This window comes from Aplidium turbinatum, chromosome 18 (assembly GCF_918807975.1).
Source record: "Aplidium turbinatum chromosome 18, kaAplTurb1.1, whole genome shotgun sequence".
Classification (NCBI taxonomy): domain Eukaryota; kingdom Metazoa; phylum Chordata; class Ascidiacea; order Aplousobranchia; family Polyclinidae; genus Aplidium; species Aplidium turbinatum.
The window spans coordinates 19,568,002-19,593,393 of record NC_137489.1 but is presented as its reverse complement, the minus strand read 5'-3'; the positions used below and the strand labels follow the sequence as shown (position 1 = coordinate 19,593,393).

The window sequence follows — 25,392 nt, the reverse complement described above, 5'->3', positions numbered from 1 at the left end:
CAGTGCGCTTGTGAATGCTTGTTTCTTATTCTTGCAGCAGTCAAAGAAAAATTGGTAACTCCAGCAGGATTCGAACTTATGACCTTCCAATGAATACTTAGTTTTTCAAAAAAACACAGAAGTTATACTTTTCTTCTTGTCCTCTCCTTCACTAGAATCACTACACTTAGTGCACTATAAGACAAAGTCACTAGTCAGGACACTGAAAACAATCGAAACTACAGAAGAACATCTGCAAATTTATGACAAAAATAATAACTTTCAAACACTTAACAAGAACTTGTTACAACCGAACATGTTGTGTCTTACGGTAGTGCACATTGAAAACTCATTAGAAATGTCATTTATGCTGATGTCATTAAGAATATTTTGGTGAATGCTGCAAATAATATTAGCATTCAACCTCTCTTGTCCCAAAGTATTTCTCAGAAAGGTTTTCAATCTATGCAGATTGGAAAATGACCTCTTGCAGCAGCAGAGCTTACCAGGCAAACTAAGAGGATCTTAATCAGCTGAAGTATTTGAGAATGGAGAGGTTTTTCCAACTAGGACAATGCCTACTAAGCTCTTTTAGATTAGAACAACATACACTATAGTTAGGAGCTACGATTAAACGCAGGAGATTAGCCTAATCCATTGCATACCAACGACACAAGGCCTGCACAGGATATTAAAACAATGAGTCTCCTCATAAGCATTACTGCAGTGCCGTGGCCGGTGGCCTGGTCCAACTCGTCCTTAATACCTTCAATGAAGGTCCTTCATTAGCTAGCGTCAAATCTAAGACAATTTAGACCTGTGATCAAACATCAATAAAAGAAAAACAACAACAATGCAAGATGATTGCACACAACTAAATCGAAGTAGGCTACAACTTTATAGCAAATATTTTTTTCTTAATTATTGGGGGGGATGCTGCCAAAATATTGGGGGGGATATATCCCCCCATCCCCCCCTACTTCGGCACCACTGGATGGAGCTGCTACAGATGATGTGGAAGGAATGTCGGGCCAGCAAAAATTTACAATCAACACGTTTTATGTGATCATCGACCAACTGAAGAGTGCACCACAGAAACGTATCGATGCATATTCCATGGTGCTGCAGAGGTTTGGAGTTTTGACTGAGTACGACTCCATGTCTGTTAGAGACATCGATGTTGCTGTTGCAGGTCTGGTTGGTGTGTATTCAAAGGACCTGTCTTCCGACTTCCCATCAGAATTTCGTCAGTTTATGTGCTGGTATAAAGAGCAAAGACGCGATGAAACAACAGCAACAGGAAGTGCCCAGAAGATGTTTAAAATGCTGCACACTAGCCTACTGGTGATTATAATGCATTTCCAAACACTGAAATAGCACTTAGAATGTACTTGTCTCTAATGGCTACGAATTGCTCGGGGGAACGCTCGTTTTCACAACTGAAACGAATTAAAGACGTTAAACGATCAACAATGTGTCAACAACGTCTTAGTACACTGGGACTTTTGTGTATTGAAAGCGATCTACTCCGTAAGATTGACCTCCAAAAACTAGTTAATGCGTTTTCAATCGCAAAAACGCGCAAAGGTGCTATTTAATTAGGCATATATGACCAATTTTTTGCACGGTACCCTGTGTTATAGTTGCAACAACGATCTTTGTGACAATGATTTGGCAACACTGATAACTCTAATTTTTTAGTTGGCAACCCTGATTTTCGGGCCACTTATAAAATGTGCCTACAGGCCAGCAGACCCTTAATCCGGCACTGAGTGCGAGGTTAAAAATTCAAAACCAAATACACAATTTAATGAAATCGTATAAATACAGTATTTTCTAGTGAAGATGAGGCATTAGGCGAAAGCACAGAATATTAAAACCTACACAAAAAGCGACCATAACAAGGAGAAATTTGGATCTCGAAATTTACATTGTTTTTTTGCTAGGAATGTTTTTTTGCTGTATCAGCTATTGCGTAACAACCACGACTTTGTATTCTAATCTCAATAGTAGGTTAATTTATGCAATATTTTATAGATACTTATTATTTATACAACCTAGTTTATTCAAGCAACTTTAAAATGAAGTGGGTTCCAGCACACACTGAAATATTTGCCGAAGCCACAATAAATGTTTAAGCATAGTTTTGCAAAAGTTTTCTTTTTAGTTCCTCGCGCACCTCTCTTCAAATAATCGTGCCTTCGATACTGTAGAGCAGTGGTTCCCAACATTTTTGTTGTCACAGATCCGTTTAGACAAATTATTAATTCTGCGTACCCCTATCTAAATTTTGCCTGAAACTCAATTAACATGGCACCACCTGGGTGAGAACAGCAAAAGACAGAATGGTGTGGAAACATAATGTGGAGGCCATCTGCCAGCAGTGGCATGACCGGCTGATGATGATGACTATTGTAATAATTATGCTACTGAACTACTGTAGGCTACTGTCTCATATTGCATTGCCGCTATGACTCCTGCTGCAAATATCAGGTTAAACATTTGCTCAAATAAGAAAATGAATAAATTGTTCAAGAAATGTCAGCAGTATTTGAATGTTAAGGTGACCCAAAGTGCCATGCCGAAACTTTTTCAACGTAAGCAAATTTAATGAGAGTGTAGGGACCCGAATGAATTTCCATTGTTTTTAGCTCTCTACAAAATGTAATTCTCACATAACATTTACGTTTCTTAAAAACTCACTGAACCCAACAGTGAGAATAAATAGTTGCGTTTCTTAAGAAAACTCACTTGTTGTGCACCGAGATAATATTGATGGATCATTTTTACTCAAATAACCTTTCACCGCCAGCTTTCCTCAAGTGATTCTGTTTAATGGCAAGTCATCGCTTTCAATCTTCTCTGCTTTAACAAAACGTTGTATCCGCAGTTCACCTCTGCGACGGAATCTCACCAGGAGTTCACTCCAGTTCGTAAACATTGTTGAAATTTGCCAATTTTAAATTACGTAACTGCTTTGCTTTTCCCTTTTTCTGAAAGTGGTTTATATATATACCTCTGCACAAAACAATTTTAACTCAGACAGAGACTCATAATATAAAACTCAGACTCATAATATTACTGAAAATAGACTCAGACTCATAAGATAACTTTTCAAATTCCAAATCTAAATTCAATTCGAACTCACGAATAAAAGTACTTGAGATTCATTTGCGTTACGTCTGTTGCCATTGAAGCTTTGTTACGCCAGCAGCGGTTCTGCTGTCATCAGGGGAATAAACATTTATAAATCAACAATAAAACCTCGAACCCCTGCAAGAAAAATGAAAGTAAAAAGATTGCTTTTCGTTTTTTCCCCCGAAATTTATCAAGGTAATCACGGACCCCCAAGGGGTCCGCGGACCCCAGGTTGGGAACCACTGCTGTAGAGTGTAGCCTAGATGATGGTCGGCAATAAGATTTATATATTTTTTCTGATCCGGCACTGTTAAAGGTTAAGAACCACTGGCCTAGCCCTAGGCTATTGTATGTTTACAATGTTTTGTCTAGAAAAGCCTTTCACACAATATCTGGTTCCAATAGCCTAGTTAGCAACAATGATATTTCTCCTGTAAGTAATTATAATCGAGTAACTTTTGAATATTTTCATATCAAAAGAAGTTTTTAGCATATCAATACGTTGTTAAAATTGACTATTGAAAGGAATTCAGTTTCACGCCAATGAAGGTAGGTTAAGACCAACATGCAACGCATAACAAAAAATATATAGGTCTATATTTTTATTTTTGCTAAAAATTATTTTGTTGGGGCCCAGTTTTTGTATTGTTTCCCAACCAGCCCTGATTTCTTTCAACTCTTGGAGGCCCTGCCAGTGAGTAGCCTACTTTTCGACCAAGCCCCGGAACCAGACACTTATTGAAAAGCGGGAGATGTTTTTATAAAGTTCTCCTCATTTTTGCATTATAATAGTTGAAGTATCCTTCCTTATGAAACAATAGCACCAAACTTTTCCTTAGACAAAACTTACCTGGAGGCCTTAGTTTTTTTCAGAAAAGGTCCCGAATTACGCTTGATGCCTGGCCAGACTTGTTTTATCAGTGGTTCTCACGGTGGATACTATAATTCTTTCATTGATTCAACGTCTGCAGACGTGAACTGTCTGTAGAACGTGAACGTCTGTACACGTCGACTCAGCGTAGCCTACATAAGAACTAATTTGCTAACAAGGCAAGCCCATCCTAATCTATTGTAGAGCGTAGCCAACAATCGCTTTGATAAGTTTCAGCTTTGAAAATCTTCTCTCAACGCTTGCCACGGATATTGAAAGAGTTAGTGGAATATGCAAATCTATAAACCAGGCATGGCCAAATGGCGGATCGCGATCCGGATCTTTTCAACTTTTTTTGTGGATCTTTCAAGTTGGCTCTGAAAAAATTTCAAAGTATTTATTTTAAAAAAAAAAAAAATTTTTAAATTCTTTAAAAAAAAATTTCCATTTTTTAATTAATTTTTTTTTTAATTCTATTTTCGCTAATTGGAAACTCTGAAATACGCCATGAACCCGGATGTGTTATGACTAAATTTCTTTGTGACGTCACACTTGCAGAAAGCAATTTTTCTTCTTGAAAGTGACATTGGTAAACTACTAAACTTCAGTTGTGGGTCAGCCATAGTTAAGTACAGTAGATATTGTGGCGTATCTTTTGGTTGCTCCAAGGTCAGGTCAACATTCTTAATGATATGTTATTCTTTTATGGTTGATCTGTCAGTGTATTTAAATTAGCTTAATTTTGTGACTGCTTGTACAGTTCTAAACCAAATTGTTATGTCAGCAAGAAACCTGTTTATTTGAATTGTAACCTAACCGTAACCTAAGGAATCTGTGTTCTTCGAGAGCCAACAAATTGGTAAGTCATATAATTTGTCGTCTTTATGTCTTATCTCTGAAGATCAGTCAAACCTGACATTTACCATAATATCTAGTGTACCCCACTTTTAATCTTTTATACCCAACTGAATAATTTTACCCTATGGAATTGTGATATGTAGCATTGTACTGAGACTATTCGAATTCAGCACGTTAATATTGTGTTCATAATTTGTTTCTAGAATAACCGTTTTGCTGTACAGCACTATCAGAAATCTATCGACATGGCAAGTAACAGTAAAAAGCGTAAAATTGATGCAGAGAACAGGCAGTTCAACACTGACTGGACTGAGAAATACTTGTTTGTACTCAACCCCAACAATCATCCCAAGTGCTTATTGTGTGATACGACGTTGAGTTTGATCAAAAGTCAAAACATCAAACGGCATTTTCTTTCTTATCACAAAGAATTTAATGCGGATTATCCGCCTGGTTCTTGTGCCGGAAAACAAAAAATTGCCTCGCTTGCCAACAGCTACAATTCACAGCAGAAATGCCTGTCAGCATTTCTGTCAGAGCAGACAAGATCCACTGAAGCAACTCTAAGCATCAGTCACATCTTGGCCAAACATATGATGACATACAGTCATGCTGAGGTTGTGAAGGAAAGCCTCGTTCAAGCCGTCAAAGTCCTACATCCAAGCAAGAAAGAAGTGATTGCTAGCATGGAATCTTTGCCACTCTCCAGAAATACATGCATGCGAAGATGTACTGACATTGCCAAGGATTTAATGGACCAAACAGTGGTTGAACTCAAAGATGCCGAGTTTTATGCAATAGCTTTAGATGAGTCAACAGACAAGACTGATTATGCTCAACTTTTTGTATTTGTTAGGTGAGTTCATATTATTATGTATTAGTGCGATATTTGAATAGGTATGTCCAGATTAAATAAATTAACTGTATCGTGTATGATGTAAGCTAAGTACACTGTCATGAGTGTCATTACAGTACCTGTAAGTATGACTGACTACTTGCTATTTATATACGTTCAGGTACTTTTACAATGGAACGTTCGTTGAAGAACTGCTAGCGCTGATAACTCTCGAAGGTAATACTACCGCTGCTGCGATATATGATGCTCTCATAGAAAAACTTAAGGAGCTTCAGTTGCCAATTCAGAACATCTGTGCAATTTCGACTGATGGAGCACCTGCCATGATCGGAGCATGCCACGGTAATTTTAATAGTAACAAATATTCAGTTTTATTCATCTCATTGCACTATAAAGAAAAGAACTTTATTCCTATTTGTTTATCTCAAGACAAAATTAATAAATCATGACACGTTCTAATTTACATAAACTTTTAACTTATTCTTCTGTAGGTGTTGTCAGCAAATTGAGAGCTGAGTACTGCCCTGATCTGATAGGAATTCATTGCATACTCCACCAGTCTGTCCTCTGCGCCAAGCTGTCAGGGGACTTTCAAGAGCTGATGACTAACTTGATGAAACTAATCAACAAATTGAAAGCAAACTCATCGCTAAAACACCGCCAATTGAGAAATTTTCTTAATCAGAATGATGCAGAATACGATGAATTACTCACCCATAATAATGTGAGATGGTTGAGTAAAGGTAATGCCTTGCGTAGGCTGTGGGACCTTCGTAAAGAGTTGATACTGTTTTTGAATGAAAAGGGTCAAAGCAGCGCTCTGCTTGAGGATACCAATCTGTACAATCTAGCTTTTCTTGCTGATTGTTTTGCCCATCTGTACGGATACCAATGGATACCAATCTGTACCAATCTGTATAATCTAGGATACCAATCTGTACAATCTAGCTTTTCTTGCTGATTGTTTTGCCCATCTGAACAATTTGAATCTGAATCTACAAGGCAAAGGTCACACTATTGTTCAAATGTGGTCCGCAGTGAAATCATTCAAGCAACAATTATTACTGTTCATTGCGGATGTCGCCAAAGATATGCTCCACTTCCCGTGTTTGAAAGTGTCTCTCCAAGAACCTTGCTGTAATGTTGATTTGCTATCATTTGTGACATTTCTGGAAAAGTTGAACACTGAGTTTTTAAGTAGGTTCAAGGAATTTTATGCAATCAGTTCAGTCATAGACCTTGTGTCACATCCCCTGTCCACTGATGTTAATGGCAGTTGGAAAACCCAACTTACAGGTGAGTATGCATTACTGGTGCCTCAAATACAGATAGAGCTGTGCAATCTCAAAGGAGATGAGATTTCTATTTCAAACTCAAATGTGTTTTGGTCATCACCTGTAAGTTTGGAAAGGTACCCAATTACTGCTAGGCTAGCTAGAAGACTACTTACTTGCTTTGGCTCCACTTACCTGTGTGAATCGTTGTTTTCAGCAATGAATTTTGTAAAAAACAAAAAACCTGACTGTGCCGCTCCATCTATACACTGGGTGCCGCTAAACGGAAAGCAGTCCTCGAAATGCGTTGCTTAAGCGCGCACCCGGAGAGTCGAACCAGCGCCGCTTAAACTTGCAGTTTCTTCGTTCATGATGATAGGTGAAACCAAGCAGCCACACGGCATTTGACATAATATATTAAACTGAACATAAACTATCTGCAAACGTTTTCGGCCATACACATGTTAGCCCTTTTCAAGTAACGAAATAAATAACTGATGTTTACAATGTTCATAGATCATTGTTCATAGATCATAGTTTACAATGTTCATAAGAATGATCATTCTTATGCATTTCGTTTTCAATTTAGTGTGAAGATCAGTTATTTATTTCAATGTGGATGTAAAATCAGTTATTTTTTCGTCACTTGAAAAGGGCTAACATGTGTATGGCCGAAAGCGTTTGTAGATAGTTTATGTTCAGTTTAATATATTATGTTAAACGCTGTGTGGTTGCTTGGTTTCATCTGTTTATGGTTGAAGAAAGTCACCTCTTTACCAAAATTGTATGATGATAGGTGCTTAAAAAACTGAGCGGAATCTTCCAACCGTTATGACGTATGTTGTCAACCTATAGGCCTAACACATAATCTGCCAGCTGATACCCCCAACGTCGACGTGTAAAGCTTGAACAACCCTTGGTAGACAAGCGCCATTCTCAAAAAAAAAACATTTTCGGCGATCACGGGAAAGTCCGAAATAAAATTATGAACCGAGTGTTGTAGGACGACTGTCAAAGTATTTTTTTTAAACTATCTCTTCTTTGAAAAGAGTTAAATGTGTGATTGAAGCTGCTGTTCGTCTGCTACCACTCTGTGTTCCAACAAACCGACTCTCTCGTCTCCCAGCTGCTGGTCACCCGAAGTCAGTGTTTCCACTTCAAATTTCTCCATCCTGAAATGTCAATAACTGTAGGTACCAAAACGCTGGTTTTATCCATTAGCAGACCCATTACTTGTAGCTACGGGCTGACAATGAGCATTGTCAAATTGCAGAACAATGCGGGCGACGCAGTAAGTTACATTTTTTAAACTCAGCATAACACACTTAGACCTATAGGGGAGACCGGGAATAGTTCGGACGCGGGGATACCTCGGATAAGGCATTAGACGTCACAGTAGAGTATTTTTAAATCACGTTTACCAAAGCTTTGTGGCTCCATTACAACTCAGGATAAAGTTTGCAAGTATGTCTAGTTTTATTAAAAAGTTGAGGTCGAAAAAGTAACTTTATCAGTGATAGCCTATCGAGATTTCAAAATTGTACGTGTAAGGTCATAATTCCGTTGCAGTTAACCAAAACAAACTTTTCATTGATTGAGGTTGTAGTTAGAAAGTGATACTCAGATAAGCAAGTGATGATTTTGACCAGCAGTTAATCAGGTATAGCCATATTTTCTTCATTTACCTGTAGTCACGTATGGTCGGGAATACTTCGGACGCAATGGCCGAAGTATCCCCGTGGAAAAAATCAAACTTAAACAAAATCTTATTTTCAAATCTTTTGAATAATTCTTTGGATTTTAAAAACATAGGCTAATGGTTTGGACATATAAAAGAAAAACAAATATTCTGTATTAACTGTCAAAGCAACTCAAAACGTCTGCATAAAATTGCTGTCCGAGATGACCCCAGGCATGTCCGAAATTACCCCGGTACCGGGGTGACTTCGGACATTTGAGGACCGTAGAAATTATGCTTTTTACAAGCATTTTCGGTTTGCTGAAACAAACGATACTCCTACCCTTTTTTGGCAAAGCTTTACGGTTTACAACAAAATAACATTTACAAACTTGCTGTGTAATTGTAAAAAATATGGGCTGTTTTCAAAACATCGTCCGAGCTATCCCCGGACTCCCCTAGTAGCAAATAAACATGTTTTTACGACGGCACTTTTTTTCTAGCAAACGAGATGTAGTGTAGGTTTAAGTAGTAGTAGTAGACTGGTGTAGACTAAAATAGCCTGCAGCCCTGCACAATGCACATAGCACGAGATCGATCTGTCCATCTTATCTGACATTGGCGGTGTGGCTACAGAAGTTACAAAGTTGTTTTTCTAACACGTACGATTTTCCAAGTTTACGCAGCCCACTCTTTACGTTCATTAGTACAAAGACCCCACATGTTAGACTTCACGACTGCACTCACTCTTGTTTTCTCTTATTATCTAGCACTCTCTTTGCAGATGGCCATCGGAGCTTCTTTTTCCGGCCACCTTTCGAGAACGATGACGTGATAATGATAGCGGCAGTGAGAAGGATAGGACCACCAAGCGCCTTTGCGAGACCGTCTACCACTTCCACGCTTTGTTTGCCGCCTAAAAGCCACAAGTTATGCTGCAAATGTCAAAGAAAGCTTATTCGTGATTGCTTGATCAAACATTAGGAAGAAGTAATTAGCCATGGCCGCAATGTTTGCTCACTCTTACTTTTGACAACAGGCCAGCTTGTAGATGAGTCTGACCATAATGAAGTAAAGACACGGTTCACGGAGAATTCTTACCGGCCTACATAATTTTTCTAAAACAACACTCCTTCGTCAGGTCCGTTTAAATGAGCTCCTTGAAAGTGAGCACGAAAATGAGCTTCTTTGCTTTACCATCTTTTACATTCAAAATTGTTAACCAATGCATATTGTTGCCAGTAGGTCTACTGCAACGTAGCCCATAACATCGCTTATACATGTTGGCATTTTATCATATCAACAATGTTCCTTAGAAAACAAGTTTACTTGTCGAGACCAATTTCTGTGCTTCTTTCTTTTTCTTTTCATTTTTTTTCTTTTGTGCTTTTTCCTTTTCATTCTGAATCTTGTGTTCCGGAATAGGACTTGTAGAAGGTCTCCTCAAAGGATCTCCTCCACCAGATGATTTGGCGTCTTCTTCGATCCTCCCTTCTCCTTCTTCCTTTATCCTGGAGATGAATCCCTCGTAGTCGATGAACCCAGTCCTCTTCGGGTCAGCAAAACTACAAAAATATCGTCTGTGACGTCACATGCATTACTTTCTGATAGATGAGTTGGATGAGCGCCAACATTGAACGAAGAAACAACAAGATCAAGCAACCCTGGTTCGACTCTCTTGTGTGTTCGAGTGTGCGTGAGCAACGTGTTTTAAGGATAGTCTCCATTTCTCCGCAAATTTAGCGAAGGGAATTAAGCAAATTACAAGCAACAACAATATTTATCAAGCATTCAAGCTCACACTTTATTCTGCCAACCTCAGTGACTAGCCCTTGTTCAAAACCTGTCCAAGCGTGCGAACCTGCCAGGATTACGCTTCCTACAAGGGTTTCGTTGTGTGCGGATAAAGATCCTCACAATCAATCACCTAAAGCGTTCTTGCAACTTCGAACACTAATTGTGCAGCACCCAGCAACCAGACTCCGCTTTATAGGCTACAGCAAGCAAGGTGTGTTGGCACTCTGGTTGGGTTAGAAAAGATCGCTGTCTGAATAATTTTAAATGTATTTTCACCGTGGATAGACTAAGTCATGGTTGAATAACAAAACCGATTGGGATAAATTTAAAGATAAAAATTACAATAATTGTTCACATAAGCTCGCCATAAGCTCGAAAAATATCTTAGATCGACATACAAATAATTTTCAAATTCCTGAAGGTAATAAAAAAAAGAATCAAGTGCATCTAACATACAGTACTGTATGGAACTGTAAGCAGAATGATAATTGACTCACTTAACAAGATTGTTTATCTGACTAAGTTTCATCCCATCTGGTTCCAAGTTTAAGAGTTTTTTGAGATCATCTGCTTTGACAATTCCCCCCTTGTTCGGGTCGATACAGCGAAACGAATCCCTGAAGCGAAAATAACTTCACCGTTTCTCATATTAACGATGTTGCATCATCATTCCAGGAGATGGTATCTTGTGACGCTTGTGTACAAAACAAAATGAAACAAACTACTCAAAGGTTTTGACAAGTAAAACTCTGTCTCAAACAGTTTACTTCATCGCAAACGGGCCATATTTTGCTGATGGAACTGACATAGCGGTAGTCATGCATAGCGTGAGGCATTCCGATAAACCAGTTATTCTTAACCACAGCTCCGGGTGGTACATACGATCCTTAACTATACTTCATACAGCTCTCATGCGTGTACGAAATCATTCGCTTATGACATGGTTTGTACTTCGACTATTGTTGTGAGGGGTCGAAAGCTTTTCTTTCCTATAAGAGCGACAAATTATTTAAACTTGTTCATTGGTTGAAAGCTTCCGCAAGAATGCGAAATTGCAAAAATTAAGCTCTCAAAAAAAGCTTTCTCAGTCCGAGGGTAAAGACTTTCACAATCGATCAATCATGATGCGTCACCTCAGATCTCCGTATCCTGCCTTCTGTTGCTTCATGTACTCAATGATCATGCAGAACTCGCTGAAGTCCACAGTTCGATCTCCGTCTACATCCATCATTGCTGCCAGCTCCACAATCTCATCATCCTCAGGATTGTAACCAAGAGAGCTTATCGCCATCTTTAACTCGCTGCAAAAGAGAGAGAGCTTATTGCCATCTTTAACTCGCTGCAAAAGAGAGAGAGAGATTTGAACAAAACAATTCTTCTTCGAGCAAAATACAACTCGATGACTTAAAGTCTCAACACATTCAACTTCAATTCAATTTTAAACAGTCCAATCATTTAATCGGTTACGCATATTTTAAGAAAAACAACTTTACACAATTAAGTCGAATATATCAACTTTGGGAACTTGCTTTATAACAAAACAAGTCCGTTACCATGCAGCAGGTAGGCTACACATGAAACTTTTCACAAATCAGGTTCCAAAGTAAAAGTCTTTAGTTTCCATCTTGCTATCAATCAAAATTTCATGTCTTTTGGTTGTCAGATATCATTCCATATCGACATCGCAGACGGAACGATTCCAATAACAATGAAGAAAACTTATTTACACAAGCCTACATTTAAAGATGCTATAGTGTGGTTGAATAGACAAAGACAAGGTGTTATAAAACCAGCATTTTTCTAAGAATGGACATGCGGATGCAAGAACGAAGTTGTCTCTATTAGGTTTAGTCTGAAACATGCTCATGCTCTCAAGCTATTGCTTTCAAATAGAACTCACTGTAAGTCCATTGTCTTGCTGTTGTCTACGTCATAGAACTCGAAGATTTGCCGAAACTCATCAATTTCTTCAGGAGTGATTCCCTTGACTGATTTCGTTTCGTAATTGTGTTGAAGCCGTCGCTTCCCCTGGACTGTCTGGCGGCCTGCATTGTGTCGCCCCCCGTCTCCAAACACAGTTCGACCTTTGATGGCACTTGGCTCGCTGAAAAAACAAGAAAACAATGTTTCAAAGAAACTCACAAATACTTGCACAGCAGCTGAAGGCCTGGAAAGGTTTCACTCAAACCTTCTATTTCCAGCTGGCTATAAAGAGGATTCTAACTCTCGTCACAGGCTTGTTGTGACGGTCGCTATGCGCTTAAGTGTTCGCAATATGGGAAGCGGTGTAGCAGTGAAATGATTTAAACGGCTCATTAATTTGATGCAGGGCACTTGTTGGTCGAAATCGCCAATCACATTTTTGATTTCAAAGAAGTAAGGATCGCCCTTGAAATCTCCTCAGTTGTTTAAACCGATTGCTGTTTTGTTGCAGCAGCAAAAAAGTACAAAAAGTACAACCAACAAGTGATGATCGAAATGACAAAGCACTCCACCAAGATCACACTTCATAAAGAAATTTCCCTTATATACATACCTTGCGTCATACAAGTAAAAGAACAACGGAAAACTGCTTAGTGACAATGACGGCCATTTAGTTTCGTTTATCACACATGTGGAAAAACTGACAAGTTATAAACGTGAAGTTGTCGATTGTCAACTTGTTTCCTGAGTCTAGTTTATATAGAGTCACCCTGATAAAGGTTTTTGTTTTAAAGAAAACCTCGAAGGGACAAAAGTAAAGAATACTTGTAATGAAAGTTCGCCACATGTCAATTGTGGTTGATATGTTGCTGGCGACATCACACGGACGCTCGACAACAGGATATTGACCGCATGAAGCGATGTTTGAACTCACCCTGATAACCAGTCCATGAAGTCAATTACGTGGAAACTAGCCCCCCGTCGGGCCGACATGTTTAGAAAGTACAGTTATCTTTATTTCAAAATAAACTTAACACAAAACACCAAGCAATTGCTCATTTAGTAGGCGTACATCATTCAATCCAACTTACATCACAACGTACGTAAAAAGAAAACCTATAAAAAAGCTTTGTGTTTATATTTCAAACAAAGTCTAAATTGTAGGCTATTGTCTACTGTACTTCCATCACTTCTGGTCTTCTATTTCCCTGGTGTTTCTTTCGCTAATTTATCTGGAAAAACAATGCATCGTTTCTATCTATGTGATTGCCTCCTTCCCGATTAACATTTCATAAACTTTTCTGCTTTTCTTTGTAACCAACACAACAGTCAGCAAACTTATCTTTGAGATCGTTGTCTGAGCGACAAACCGCAAAATTTTCCTGGCTGGAAAAGTACAATAAAACGCCGCTTCGATTTGATCATTAGTTGATATTTAGAGAAACAATCTACTTTTTATAACTCTATTAACTAAGGTAAAACGTGGAAACTTCACTCTGTTAACCTCGTTGACCGGACCTGCGTCAGTGGATCAACGTCTTTACAAATACGCGAAACTGCCAGAAATGAGTTTTCGAATATGCTCAAAAGTCCGAGGATAAAAATTTTCACAAAACCAATCTAAAATACAACACGAAAAACAACTTTCTGCACCACAATGCAGAATCTACTGAAAACAAAGTCGCCACAGTCTCAAAGGAACCTCTCAAACCAACAAGATTGCTGAGACTGCAATTTCTCAGTCAGTTTCTGATTTGTAATCAGATTCTAGATGCAGCAATATTGATTTGCCAACATCATTGCTTTCTTCCTCTTCTATTTGTTGCATTCCATAATTGGATGGGAAAGCACAAAGATATAATCAGCGGTCAAGAAAAGGCTTTAAGTGGCCATAAAAATTACTTTTGCCCAATTTCAGCGGTATTAAAATGTTTCAGGCCAACAAGTGGACCTACTGTGTTTTAGCCTAAGTTTAAAGCCAAGAAATCTCCAGCTAATTTCTTTTTCTAATAAACAATCTTCTAGTGGTATTTCGAATGTGATTTCGTTTTAAATTAAAGCCTTTCTATTCCTTCGCCAGACCGGCTTCTTGTATTGTGTTGTCATTATCTCTTTGTGAAAACTTGACATTGCTTTCCTTTGCGCCAATGCAACTCTAGATTGCTTGGTAATCCTTTATGTTATAAATATCAACAAGCTAAACATTCAATCTGGCCTATCACTTGTTATTTTGTCAATCAAACAGAAACAAATGTTAGATTTTTGTCTCCTCACTGTCTTGCCAGCGTCACCTCAAGGGACCACGCTCGTGACAGCCATTAGATTCAATTTGTTTATCTCAATTGTGCGTATACAAAGTGAACTCCTGCACAAGTCTGGTAGATCTGGTCTATGATCTGGCACCACCCACTGGTGATGGTTGTAGCTTGCCCCATTATTTGATCTCCAGCAAGTTTTTTGATACTTGCATGATTAAGTTTTCTTTTCAGTATTTATACTTTTTGCATGATTTCTTTTCGGGATCTCTTACGATTTTGTTTCACATCGCCTCCCTTGAAACGGAAGGGTATCCGCAATGGACAATCTTCACAACTAAGACGCACCATAAGCATAGACAAACCGTTGTTTTTGAAAATTTCACTCAAATTGCTTCAATGTGGCTGTGTGCGAAGTGTCTAGCTAACAGGTGATAGGGGTGGGCCATCTCTGACAAGCAGTATTTTAAACATGAGCTACCTTCACTTATTTTATGCGCCAGGAATACGTCATGTTGATCAAAAGCGTGGCGAATAATCTGTTTTTTTACTTTCCTTCATAATTTTGCTTTTCTTTCCTCTCTCCCGACGAGGACTTTTACTTCCAAGTGAAAACCTTTTTAAATTTAAGTGTTGGCCAACTAAACGTCCTAACAACCCCCAGTTACAGTCTTCAAGTATTTACAACAAATAAACTTGTAGTTTTAAAAGTTTTTGCGTTGCTTGATTCAGCATTGAGTTTACGGATTTAGTTTGTAAAAACATAATTTCAGGAAGTTGTTGCTTTTGTGTCAGTTTTTGCGTCAAACATTCATTTTGCTATAGAGCCATCTAACGGCATACAGCCACCTAACGATATAAAGCCATAGTTCTTTCGAACTAATGCATAATGCAGCGCCAATGACAAGTAATCATGGAAGGCAATAAACATCAAGCGAAATGCCATACATCCATAAATATTCATCGTTTTGTGAAAAAGATTACTAACCTTAGTAGATGAACGCTAAATTGTATGCGGTGTAGAAATTCTCAATATTTCGCATCAAAATACGACATTTGTATCGGTCGAGATGAGTGGTGAGAGCTTTTGCAATCTCCCGTTGCACCATGAACCCAGGAGTTAGCCTACGTCACTAATTGTATGTTACGTTGGTCTCTTCTCTTGTTTTTTTTTGTGTTTGTTGCAAACAACAAAACTAGGTGATGAGCTGAGTTGTGAATACTTTTATCTCAAGTTTGGTTATTTTTTCATGATATGCAACTGCATTTGTTGTCATCATTTACAAACTGATCTTTTATGAAATCGATCAAGATGTTTAATGAAATACGAAACATATCTACTGGGATTTGGCGAACGTAGGCTATGTCAGTGTAAAAACGACATTTCAAGTCTGGTCACAGGAAGTCTTAGACCGAATGCTACCACCAACTTATTTCTGATATTCCTCCAGATATCCGTAAGGATGCTTTAAACACGAAAGAAAAGTTTGAGCACATAAAATTTTCGTTGTATCCATGTCCAAACTTATGCACAGTGATTGAAGATGTTTAGATTAAGTGGACGGAAAGGCAATTTTGGTGTCCACCTTCAGGCATGTTTTAATGTCCTGCCAAACGCCAAAGTACGAAGGAAGACTAATTTAAGACAACACAATTCTATTTGAACAAGCAATCCAGACGGCAACTGTCTACCTGTCCAACCTCAACGTGAACTCACTTCCACAAAAAACAATACTACTCCATTGCTAATGGGTGAATCTAGATCGACCACTTACATACCAGAAACACATTGAAGCTCTCAGGGCCAAACTGTCAGCACAAAGTAATCTGCTGGGATGATTGGCTGGAACGTCACGGGGTAATTGCACTGCCACACTTCGTACAAATGCTCTTGTCCTGGCGTTTAGCACAGCCGAATATGCTGTTCTGGCCTGGTGTCGCAGTGCACATGCTACCAAGGTTGATATTGCACTCAATCGCACCACGAGGATGATCACCGACCGGTTGTTTTTGCCCAACTCCCACTATAGCCTACCGTGTGACACAACGAGCTGTAGCCTACTGGATAAAAGCGGTCGACTGAATTAGCTGGACTACAAGGCACCACTTTCAAGGTCTTAACGCAGCTTTTGACCATCGAGTTTGCCAGAAATGCACTGAATTGAAATTAAGAAACAAAATCACCTTTTCGCGACGTTTGTCGTTAAACCTCGAAGTGCCAGCCCATTCTAACACAAACATTGCAGTCTGCAGTCTGCACTATCACTGCTGCGTCTCACTGTTCTTTTATGAAAATGTCGTCAAATCAATACAACGAAACAAAGTATATCCGCACTCAGGTTATTGTTAGAACGAGAAAATCGATAACTTGGACACACCTGACTTTCAACGTCAAACACTTTTTGTGCTTGTGACGTGATAATTAGAAGTTCGATCGATAAACACCTGGCTGGGTCAGCTGCTAAATAACAGCAAGATCAAGCGACACTAGTCCAGGGAATGGGATGGGATGGAATGGAATGGAAGACAGATTTTGGGATGGAAGATGGAAAATGTCAAGGATGGAAAGAAATGGAAGATCTTGATGATGGGATGGAAAATAATCTTCCATCCCATCCCAATTCCATCATTAACTTTCTAACGCTTTATCAAGACATGCAAAATATTACGTTGCTTGCAGAAATAATTCGATTTTCGGTTCGTATTAAACCAACGGGACTGTTGCCTAACGCGTCTTTGTTAAACCTACTGTCGTTAGGCAGAATTGACCAATCGGAAAGCTATGGTTTTTAGGTATATTTGTGGCATATTCAACGCGGAGATCACAAAATGTGAAGATGAAAGATGGAATGGAAAAGATTTCTGAGATGGAATGGAAGATTTCTAAGATGGAATGGAGATGGAGTGGACGAAAAATTCAGGATGGAAAATGGAAAAAAACGTCTTCCATTCCATCCCATACCCTGCCCCTGAATTTGCAGTTGAGGGGCAGGCTTTTTGAGGACTGCTCTCCATTCAGCGCCACTTAGGCAGAGATGTACGTATACGCCGCAAATTCTACGCCGTAGACTTGCGGCGTAGACATTTTGTTTGCGCTAACGCTTGCGGCCACATTTTTTTGGATAGTTGTCGCTTGAGGCTACGCCGTAAAGTTTTCGCGTTGTTTTAGCGCATAGCGTCAACGCATACTTTTTAATGTCTTAGCTGTTGTTTGCATTTTTTTTTATCAAACTTTCCAAATTTTGAATAAGTTGAAAGAATGTTTTCAATGGGCAAAGACATATTGAAACCAAAACGCAGCAAAATGTCAGATGAACACTTTCAGATGCTTGTGTTTCTTCGTGGAAATTCAAAATAAAACTTGTTTGTTTCGAGTGGTTTATACCGTGTGAATGTTTGGCACCTAGCAAACAAAATGAGTTTACGCTAGTGTATGCGCTGACGCTGACGCCGCCAACTTTTTTACAAGTTGCGTTGACTCATGCGGCGTATGGATTTTCGAACGTTTGCGTTTACGCTGACGGCGTCAACATTTTTTGTACGGTATGCGCGTGCATCACTGCACTTAGTATACGGTATAGTTTACAGGCAACACACTTCATTATATACAAGCTGAAACTTTGCATTCCAAGTTTGATGACCGGGGATGCATCAGTGATCCAAAGCTGTTACAATCAGGGGTGTAGCCAGTAGGCTACAAAATTTTTACAGGGGGAGGAAATTAATATTATTGCGCATGTAACTGAGCCCAACAACGAGTCGCCAAAGGCGAAGCACCTTGTGAGAGTCTGGGTGACCTGTTCCTAAATTTTTTGAAAAAATGCTTTAAAATTGCGCATTCTGAAAGCCTAGGCTGCTTTCAGCCTAGATCAACAGCAAAACTCTGTGCAATGAAGCCGTAGTAACGGAAAGTGAAGTGTTTAATATATTTTGGGAGGAGAGAGGCAACTGCACCCTTTTTCCCTGGCTACGCACCCGATTACAAGTATGCGAAACTGTCAGGATTTATCTTAAGGCGAAGTTTTCTCAGTCCGAATATAAGTATTCAAGCGACAAGGAAATATCACGGCAGGGTCATCTATTTGTTTTCTTTCTTTGCTAATTAACTAATCGACCATATTGTACAATACATAAAGTGACTTGCGTTCTTCTGGTGACTATGGGCTACTTGGTTACCTCCTGATGTGAAAGATAATACCTAGCTTTTATTACCGATGTTTCGTCAGTCTGCACGGCTGGCTTTATTAAGGGATCTGAAACAGGTAAACGCAACCTGTTCAGTAACAAATGGCACAACACAAAAACATACTGACAAAATAATAATAATGTTATGGTTTTATTTATTGTCGCTCTACAACAGCTAAGGTCTTTTAGCGACAGGGCTCATGTTTAATCTTATATCAGGTTTACGATGTTATCACATTATTACCCGATTTATTCTCACTGTGTTATGCAAGAAAGAACACAATCGGTACCGTTTTTAAAGTCATCGGTTTGACCCGACCTGGAATCGATCTCAGATCTACCAGCATCAGAGCCGAAGGCGAAAACACTCGGCCACTGAGCTGTTCTACTGACGAAATGAATAAAGTAGCAAGAATCAGAGTTAAAAAAAACGCAACTAGATTAAAGCTCAGTTTAATTGATAACACAGTTGTCACAATCAATGTGCAAGGCCTCGCGACGGGCTGCTTTGTATCTTGAGTACGTATCAAGTAGAGTATCAAGATTCTTGACCAAACGTGCTATTTTGATTGTAGAATTCTTATGCTATATGTTATTATCGGTTACTGTCCGGTAGTAACCTCTGATTGCGAAATCTTTATTTGTGACGTATTTCTAAAACATTTTGTGTACGTGCGAACCTGGAATGTTCTTTTGTTTTTCACAATTGCCAGATGTTGTTTGTGATGATGTAACATTACGTAACCTTCCCGAAGTTGCTAGACCAAACAACCTGCTATAAATAGTGGTGTAATTTGCGTAAATTATTATTATGATTATGATGAGGAGTTGTAGATTGTCGTTGTAGAGTTGGTAATAGGTGCAGAGATTATTGTTCATTGAGAGTTGAAGTAATTGAATACAAGTAGATGAGAGTTGGTGCTGATATAAATTGTGTTCGAAACTAGAGTTATTTGAGAAGCCGTTCGTTAAAGTCCTTCAAGAGTTTTCATTTCACCAGTGGAACTATTCGACATTTAATTGAGTGCTTTTTGGTAATATCCCATTAAACTACGTCATTGAACCTTTCCAAGTCTCTTTCCTGGTAAGAGATAAAAAGAAATCGTGACACGTGATGCCTAACACATTAGGGTACTAACCGGCAGCGTAAATTTCGGAATGGTCCGTTTCGGTGAGTCCAATTCGGTGAGTCCGATTCCCTATTCGGTAATTTTTTGAATATTTTCTTTAAATTATCGGGTACCGTAGCCTAATTATCATTGCCGTTTTAGGGTTAGGGGTTAGAGGTTAGGGTTAGGGGTCAGGAGTTAGGAACTCACCGAATCGGACTTACCGAATCGAACTCACCGAATAGTAGCAGACCCCGTAAATTTATCTATCTCTTTAAAGCCAACGTCAAGAAACGTTGAAATAATATGAGACAAGACAGAAATGGAATTAGCAATTACAACTATAGTAAAAAAGCTTTGAGCAAAGGACGAGGTGAACGCAAAGTCAAAGTAATTTTTTGTACACAGAGGAAAAGTTCTGACCATCATTCTGGTTAAAGGGGTACTAAAGGAAAAACCTGACTTGGCGATTTTCCACGTTCTTTGTGTTTAACTTGCTACCATAAAACGATTTTCAATAAAATTTTGCCCCATTGCAGTCTGATCAACATTCCGCGCGTACTTTTGTCAAAGCTTTCAAAACCAGAATGGGCCTGAGCAGTGAAGCGTGCGACTGTACAGTCTACGTCACAAAAGACGAGCAATCAGCTGATCACGCAACAGTTGTTACTGCCGGCGATTTAACTGTAGGCTATGTATGTATGTACATCAAAACATCAGATTTCAACATCAAAACATCAGACAGTTTGCTCAAAACCTCAGATCTGATGTTATAACATTAAATGTTGTAACGTGGCTTTTGTCATTGCTGTCTTGTGTGACGTATTCTCGAGCAGTGTTTGCACTTTTTGGTCATTTTAAAAAAAAAATGAAAATAAATGAAACATTAGACTTTGGGCCTTGCCAGCGCCATTGAAAACAATTTTTTTTCGGTAATTTTTTTTTGAAATGTATTCTTGAATGTTCAGTTTACGCATTTTAATGCTTAGCCTAATTCCCGTTTGAAAATTTCATTTAGTATGCCTTTAAGAACACATCGTGCTTTTTGGTTTATTTATTAACTTTCTATAAACAATCTTTTTGTATACGGCACCAGTAATCCTTTTCAGTTTTAAGAATGGTAGCGTTGGTCCGAGTAATTTATGGTCTGAATTTATAAAGTGTTTGCAAAGAGCGGATTTTTCCAGACGTTGAAATTTAATAGCTCTTTAGTGCTCATTGATTCTTGATTTAAGATCACGTTTAGTCTGTCCAATGCAGATTAAATCACTATCATGATACGGAACTTGGTAGATCAACCCATAAACTTCACTTTCTTTCATGGGGTCTTTAGCCGAGGGAAGGTAGCCTATTGTCAGATAGGGTTTCATCGCGACTTTTATTCCTATGCCATTGAGGATACGCTGAATTTTGTCAGATACCCCCCTTATGTAAGGAAGACAAGAAAAAGATTTATAAAGAGGAAGCGACGGATTCGCATTCTGCCCACATTGTTGTCACAATTACCAATGTCATCATCGGTTTGCAACGCTGGCTACACTGGTTTGAGTAAGGGTAGGGCTAACTTATGCTCTCTTTTTAGAGAATTAACTTATATCCTCTTTTCTTAAAAAATGTCCTCCATGGACACTCAAAAATGCTTTAATGTCTTCTCTTTTGCCTTTTGAATTGTCTTGGTTATGTAGCATCATAAAAATACCATGATGCAAATACATCTACTTCATCTAAAACCGGAATTGTTTATGCCTGGGTAAATTGCATATGTCTTATCAACTTATTTGAATTAGCCTACTCAAGTAACTTACTCAAGTATTTTTTTTAATGTTTACTTGTTGCTTGAGTAAAAAAATCATTTACCTGCATCCAGCCTTGTAATAATTTTATTTTACAGTAATATGATCCAAACTATAACCGTGATTTTTGCAATAAACAGATACAAGACTCACATGTCAGGTTCGGGATGACGAAAGTTGATCAAGGAATCCATAAGCTTTGCCATTGATATGTTGTGGCAAATTCAAATGAATGATGAGAGTTATAACACTTTCTAATGTGTTACTTCAATAGACTACTAAGAAACTTTTTCTCTCTTAAAAGTCTTTTTTCTCCTTAAATACAAATTAGCAAGTTTGTTAAGTTAGCCTGTAGGGTAGGCCTATTTCATATTAAGTTACAGTATTAACATTTTTCAGGCTGCATTGCCGAGTGGTGAGAGCCCTGGAACGACACTCGAAAGGGCGCCAATTCGACACCGCTCAAGAGCATGTGACTGTGTCTTTGGCAAGACACTTAAAGGCATGCCTGAAGGTGGACACGAAGATTGGCTTCCTTGCCTTCCCGTCCACTTAAACTAAATCTTCAACCACCGGGCGTAAGCCTGAATAGGATAAAAAATTATTTAATATTTTATGTTTGTTATTATCAACATTGAATAGTCGTTGTACAGCCGTGCCACGAGTCAGTTAACCACAATAAGGAACTGCAGCACCAACTAGGTTATGTGGAAACATGAATTCCAAAGAATCACTAATTGCTGGTTTACAAAGATAGAATTTACTAAACAATACAACGTAGAATCACCTCCGTGATTGTGAAAGAAAGAAATACAACAATACGAACAATCTAATCCTCAATCCGTCCAACACCGCTCGGTTACGCACAGTGGCATACGCAGGGGGGCATTGGGCCATGGCCTTTTCAAACGATTTTCTTAAGCAACTAAATTTTAAACAAATTATGACTCCATAACCCTAACTAAGACATTCTACCCAAGAAAATCCTGCGTACGCCACTGGTTATGCTCAATTGGATCAGTTTGAGACTTTGTCATGGAACCAGAAGATTCCTTATCATTCCTGACTGTTGTTAATACGATTCTGGCTTTCAAATCATGATCAGGGGCTCCAAGAGGGGGGCATCGGGCAACTTTTCCCCCAAGCATAACATTGTAAAGGAAAAACGAGTGGTTTTTTATTTTTTTGCTTTTGAGGGGGGCCCATTTTTTGCTACTAAAAAAATGTACCAACTTGAAAATAAACAATTTTTTTAGTGAAATGGGTAGTTTCAAGTATTTTTTCATGATTGCAGCCTATTGTAGATGCTACTTCATTTGTTTCTATTAATAAGCACACTGATTTCTGTGTCACTGAACGGTTTGTGTTGTTTTAACTCGAAAATTGGTGCTGCTTTGGCTAAGCGAGTACAATAGCTTACCATTCTTGCTTGACCAATTGAACCTTGACTTCAAAAACTGCGTTTGCCAGGAATTTGATCCAACATGCCTAGAAAGGTGAAAAATTTTCAACCAAGATTAATGAAAGTAAATCCTTCCTGCTTATTTTCTGTTTATGGATGGCATTGCTTTAAATCTAGTTAGGTTCATAGTGTTTGGGGTAACGCCTAGAACATCACACGGCCAGGGCGAAAGAAAAAATTGAATTGAGTCCTGTCTTTGTCATGAGTTACCATGGGGGGTGGGGGAGACAAGTTATACCTGGGACTGGTATATAAGTCCCCCCACCCCCCTTGGTAACTCATGACAAAGACAGGACTCAATTCAATTTTATCTTTCGCCCTGGGCGTGTGATGTTCTAGTCTTTTCCCATAGTGTAGGCCTACAGCAGGGTTACTCAACTAATCTTAACAAAGATCCAGTTTGACAAGTAAAATATTTTTAGCTGTTCGGTGAATAAGTTATTTCACACGCAACCACGAAAGTTAAACTATCTGTACTAAAACTTCTTTTTTATGTAAAATGTAACTCGAATGGGATTTCTGAGAAAGTGTTAGGAAGTCTGGTAGTCGAAGCCCCCCAGCAACTAGGATAACCACAGTAAAGATTACTTCCTACCAGTAGAAATCTGCTTAATGAAGCCTTGAAACGTGGCATCGAGATTATTCTCAAGGTCCACCATCAACACCCAGAAGGTCCGGATTCGGACCGCGGTCCACCAGTTGAGTAGCCCTGGTGTACACTACTGTACAGTGTTGTCCACATGTCATATATCAATTTTGGAGTAATTGATCGAATAAACTTGTGTCATTTTCAATTGTAACCGGCCAAATAGGAAATTCTAAAAGAAGCTGTTCCATTATTTAAGCAGCCTATTTGCAGCCTATATTTTACAATCTATGCCATTGTGTGAATTACAGTCCTAAACGAGATTCACTCTACCCTGTAGCGCACCCAGCATGGGGCTACGGGGGATCAAGCCCCTCAAACCTGCCACCAAAAATAAAATTTTGTATGTTCCTTATTTATACCTTTTGCTCACAGGTTAGATATGAATAAGACACAACATCAGGGCTGAGCATTATAACAATATATTTTACATATTTACAAATAGTTTTAGCAGTCCAACGTTTTCGGCTTAACTTAAGCCCTCATCAGGAACCTGAAAATATTTATAAAAATGCAATGAGTTTCAACTTCTTGAAGGTAAAATTACATTAGGAAAAGGCAACTACATAAATAACTACAAAAAATTTCGCACCAAAGGGAACGTGATACATCAAGTGAATGTTGAGAAGAATGGACGCACCTCCAGCAAATATTTGTTTGTTTAAATTTGGGTTGAAGCGTTTGATTAACACTGCTTCCTGAATTTTGGTGTCAAATTGGGATTTGCCTTTGTGTAAATTTTAGATGAGTCAGCAGAAAATTTTCGATCTGTGCAAAAAGAACACTCCATGATATGGTCTTTGATGGCACTTTTCTTTAACTCCCTAAAGTTCAGATGCCCCCGTACTCTCGTGGTCAAATGTCTGGTGGACATACCGATGCACGTCAATGCCGAATCACACGGACATGTAAAACTGTGTTTGTGTACGACATTTGAGCAGAGAGACGAAGGCGCCCGGGACTTCAGTTGAAAATACGAACTAATTTTGAATGTAAGTAGGAAAAACGTCCGCATCAAATTTACTGTTTACAAAATTTGTGCTTTGTTTCGAACTGTTTTCGTGCTGGTTGTTGTTTTTGCACTTATTTATGTTGGCAAACAAAAAGCTAATTCTATTTTGTCATACATGACAAAAAAAGTCGAGATCTATAAACGATTTCGAGAGTGGATATAAGGATGAGGATGCTGATGGTGCTAGTAGCATGGCTGTGAGTGCCTTTAAATATTAATCAAAGGAATGGGCATTGGCCAGTGGCGTAGCCAGGGGGGTTGTGAGTTTCAATCCCCCCCTTTGGCACGCGTGTGACGTCACGATATTGAGAATGATGCTTTCAGTCTCTTTATTTCTCGAAAACAAAGTTTGCCTAATTTTAAACAAAACTGCATTAAAAAAGCGAGTTTTGCCAATACCAAACATTTAAATATCTCAGCCAGGAATTAGCAACAAGAAAACATAGAGACTAAGCTTTATTTCCGAAAACTGCCGAAAAAAATATGACCTTATCCTTTTGCTATGCCACCGGACAGCACCACTTTACAGGAATATTCCTTCCCACATTTTTGTTGA

The 25,392-nt window shown here is 38.7% G+C and overlaps 2 protein-coding genes across 2 annotated transcripts; one reads left to right on the top strand and one right to left on the bottom strand.

Moving 5' to 3' along the window:
* The first annotated feature begins 5,091 nt into the window (after positions 1–5,091).
* On the top strand, positions 5,092–7,291 carry LOC145787265 (general transcription factor II-I repeat domain-containing protein 2A-like). Its single transcript, XM_082598977.1, has 5 exons — positions 5,092–5,702; positions 5,863–6,044; positions 6,194–6,568; positions 6,651–6,998; positions 7,194–7,291. Exons 1-5 carry the CDS (start codon positions 5,092–5,094, stop codon positions 7,289–7,291), a joined length of 1,614 nt encoding a protein of 537 aa, XP_082455103.1.
* Positions 7,292–7,936: 645 nt separating this feature from the next.
* On the bottom strand, positions 7,937–21,971 carry LOC145787746 (uncharacterized). Its single transcript, XM_082599555.1, has 7 exons — positions 21,870–21,971; positions 12,352–12,555; positions 11,585–11,752; positions 10,949–11,068; positions 9,984–10,219; positions 9,402–9,570; positions 7,937–8,148 (listed from the first exon to the last, which is right to left on the bottom strand). Exons 1-7 carry the CDS (start codon positions 21,920–21,922, stop codon positions 8,028–8,030), a joined length of 1,071 nt encoding a protein of 356 aa, XP_082455681.1. The 5' UTR covers positions 21,923–21,971; the 3' UTR covers positions 7,937–8,027.
* Positions 21,972–25,392: the final 3,421 nt, after the last annotated feature.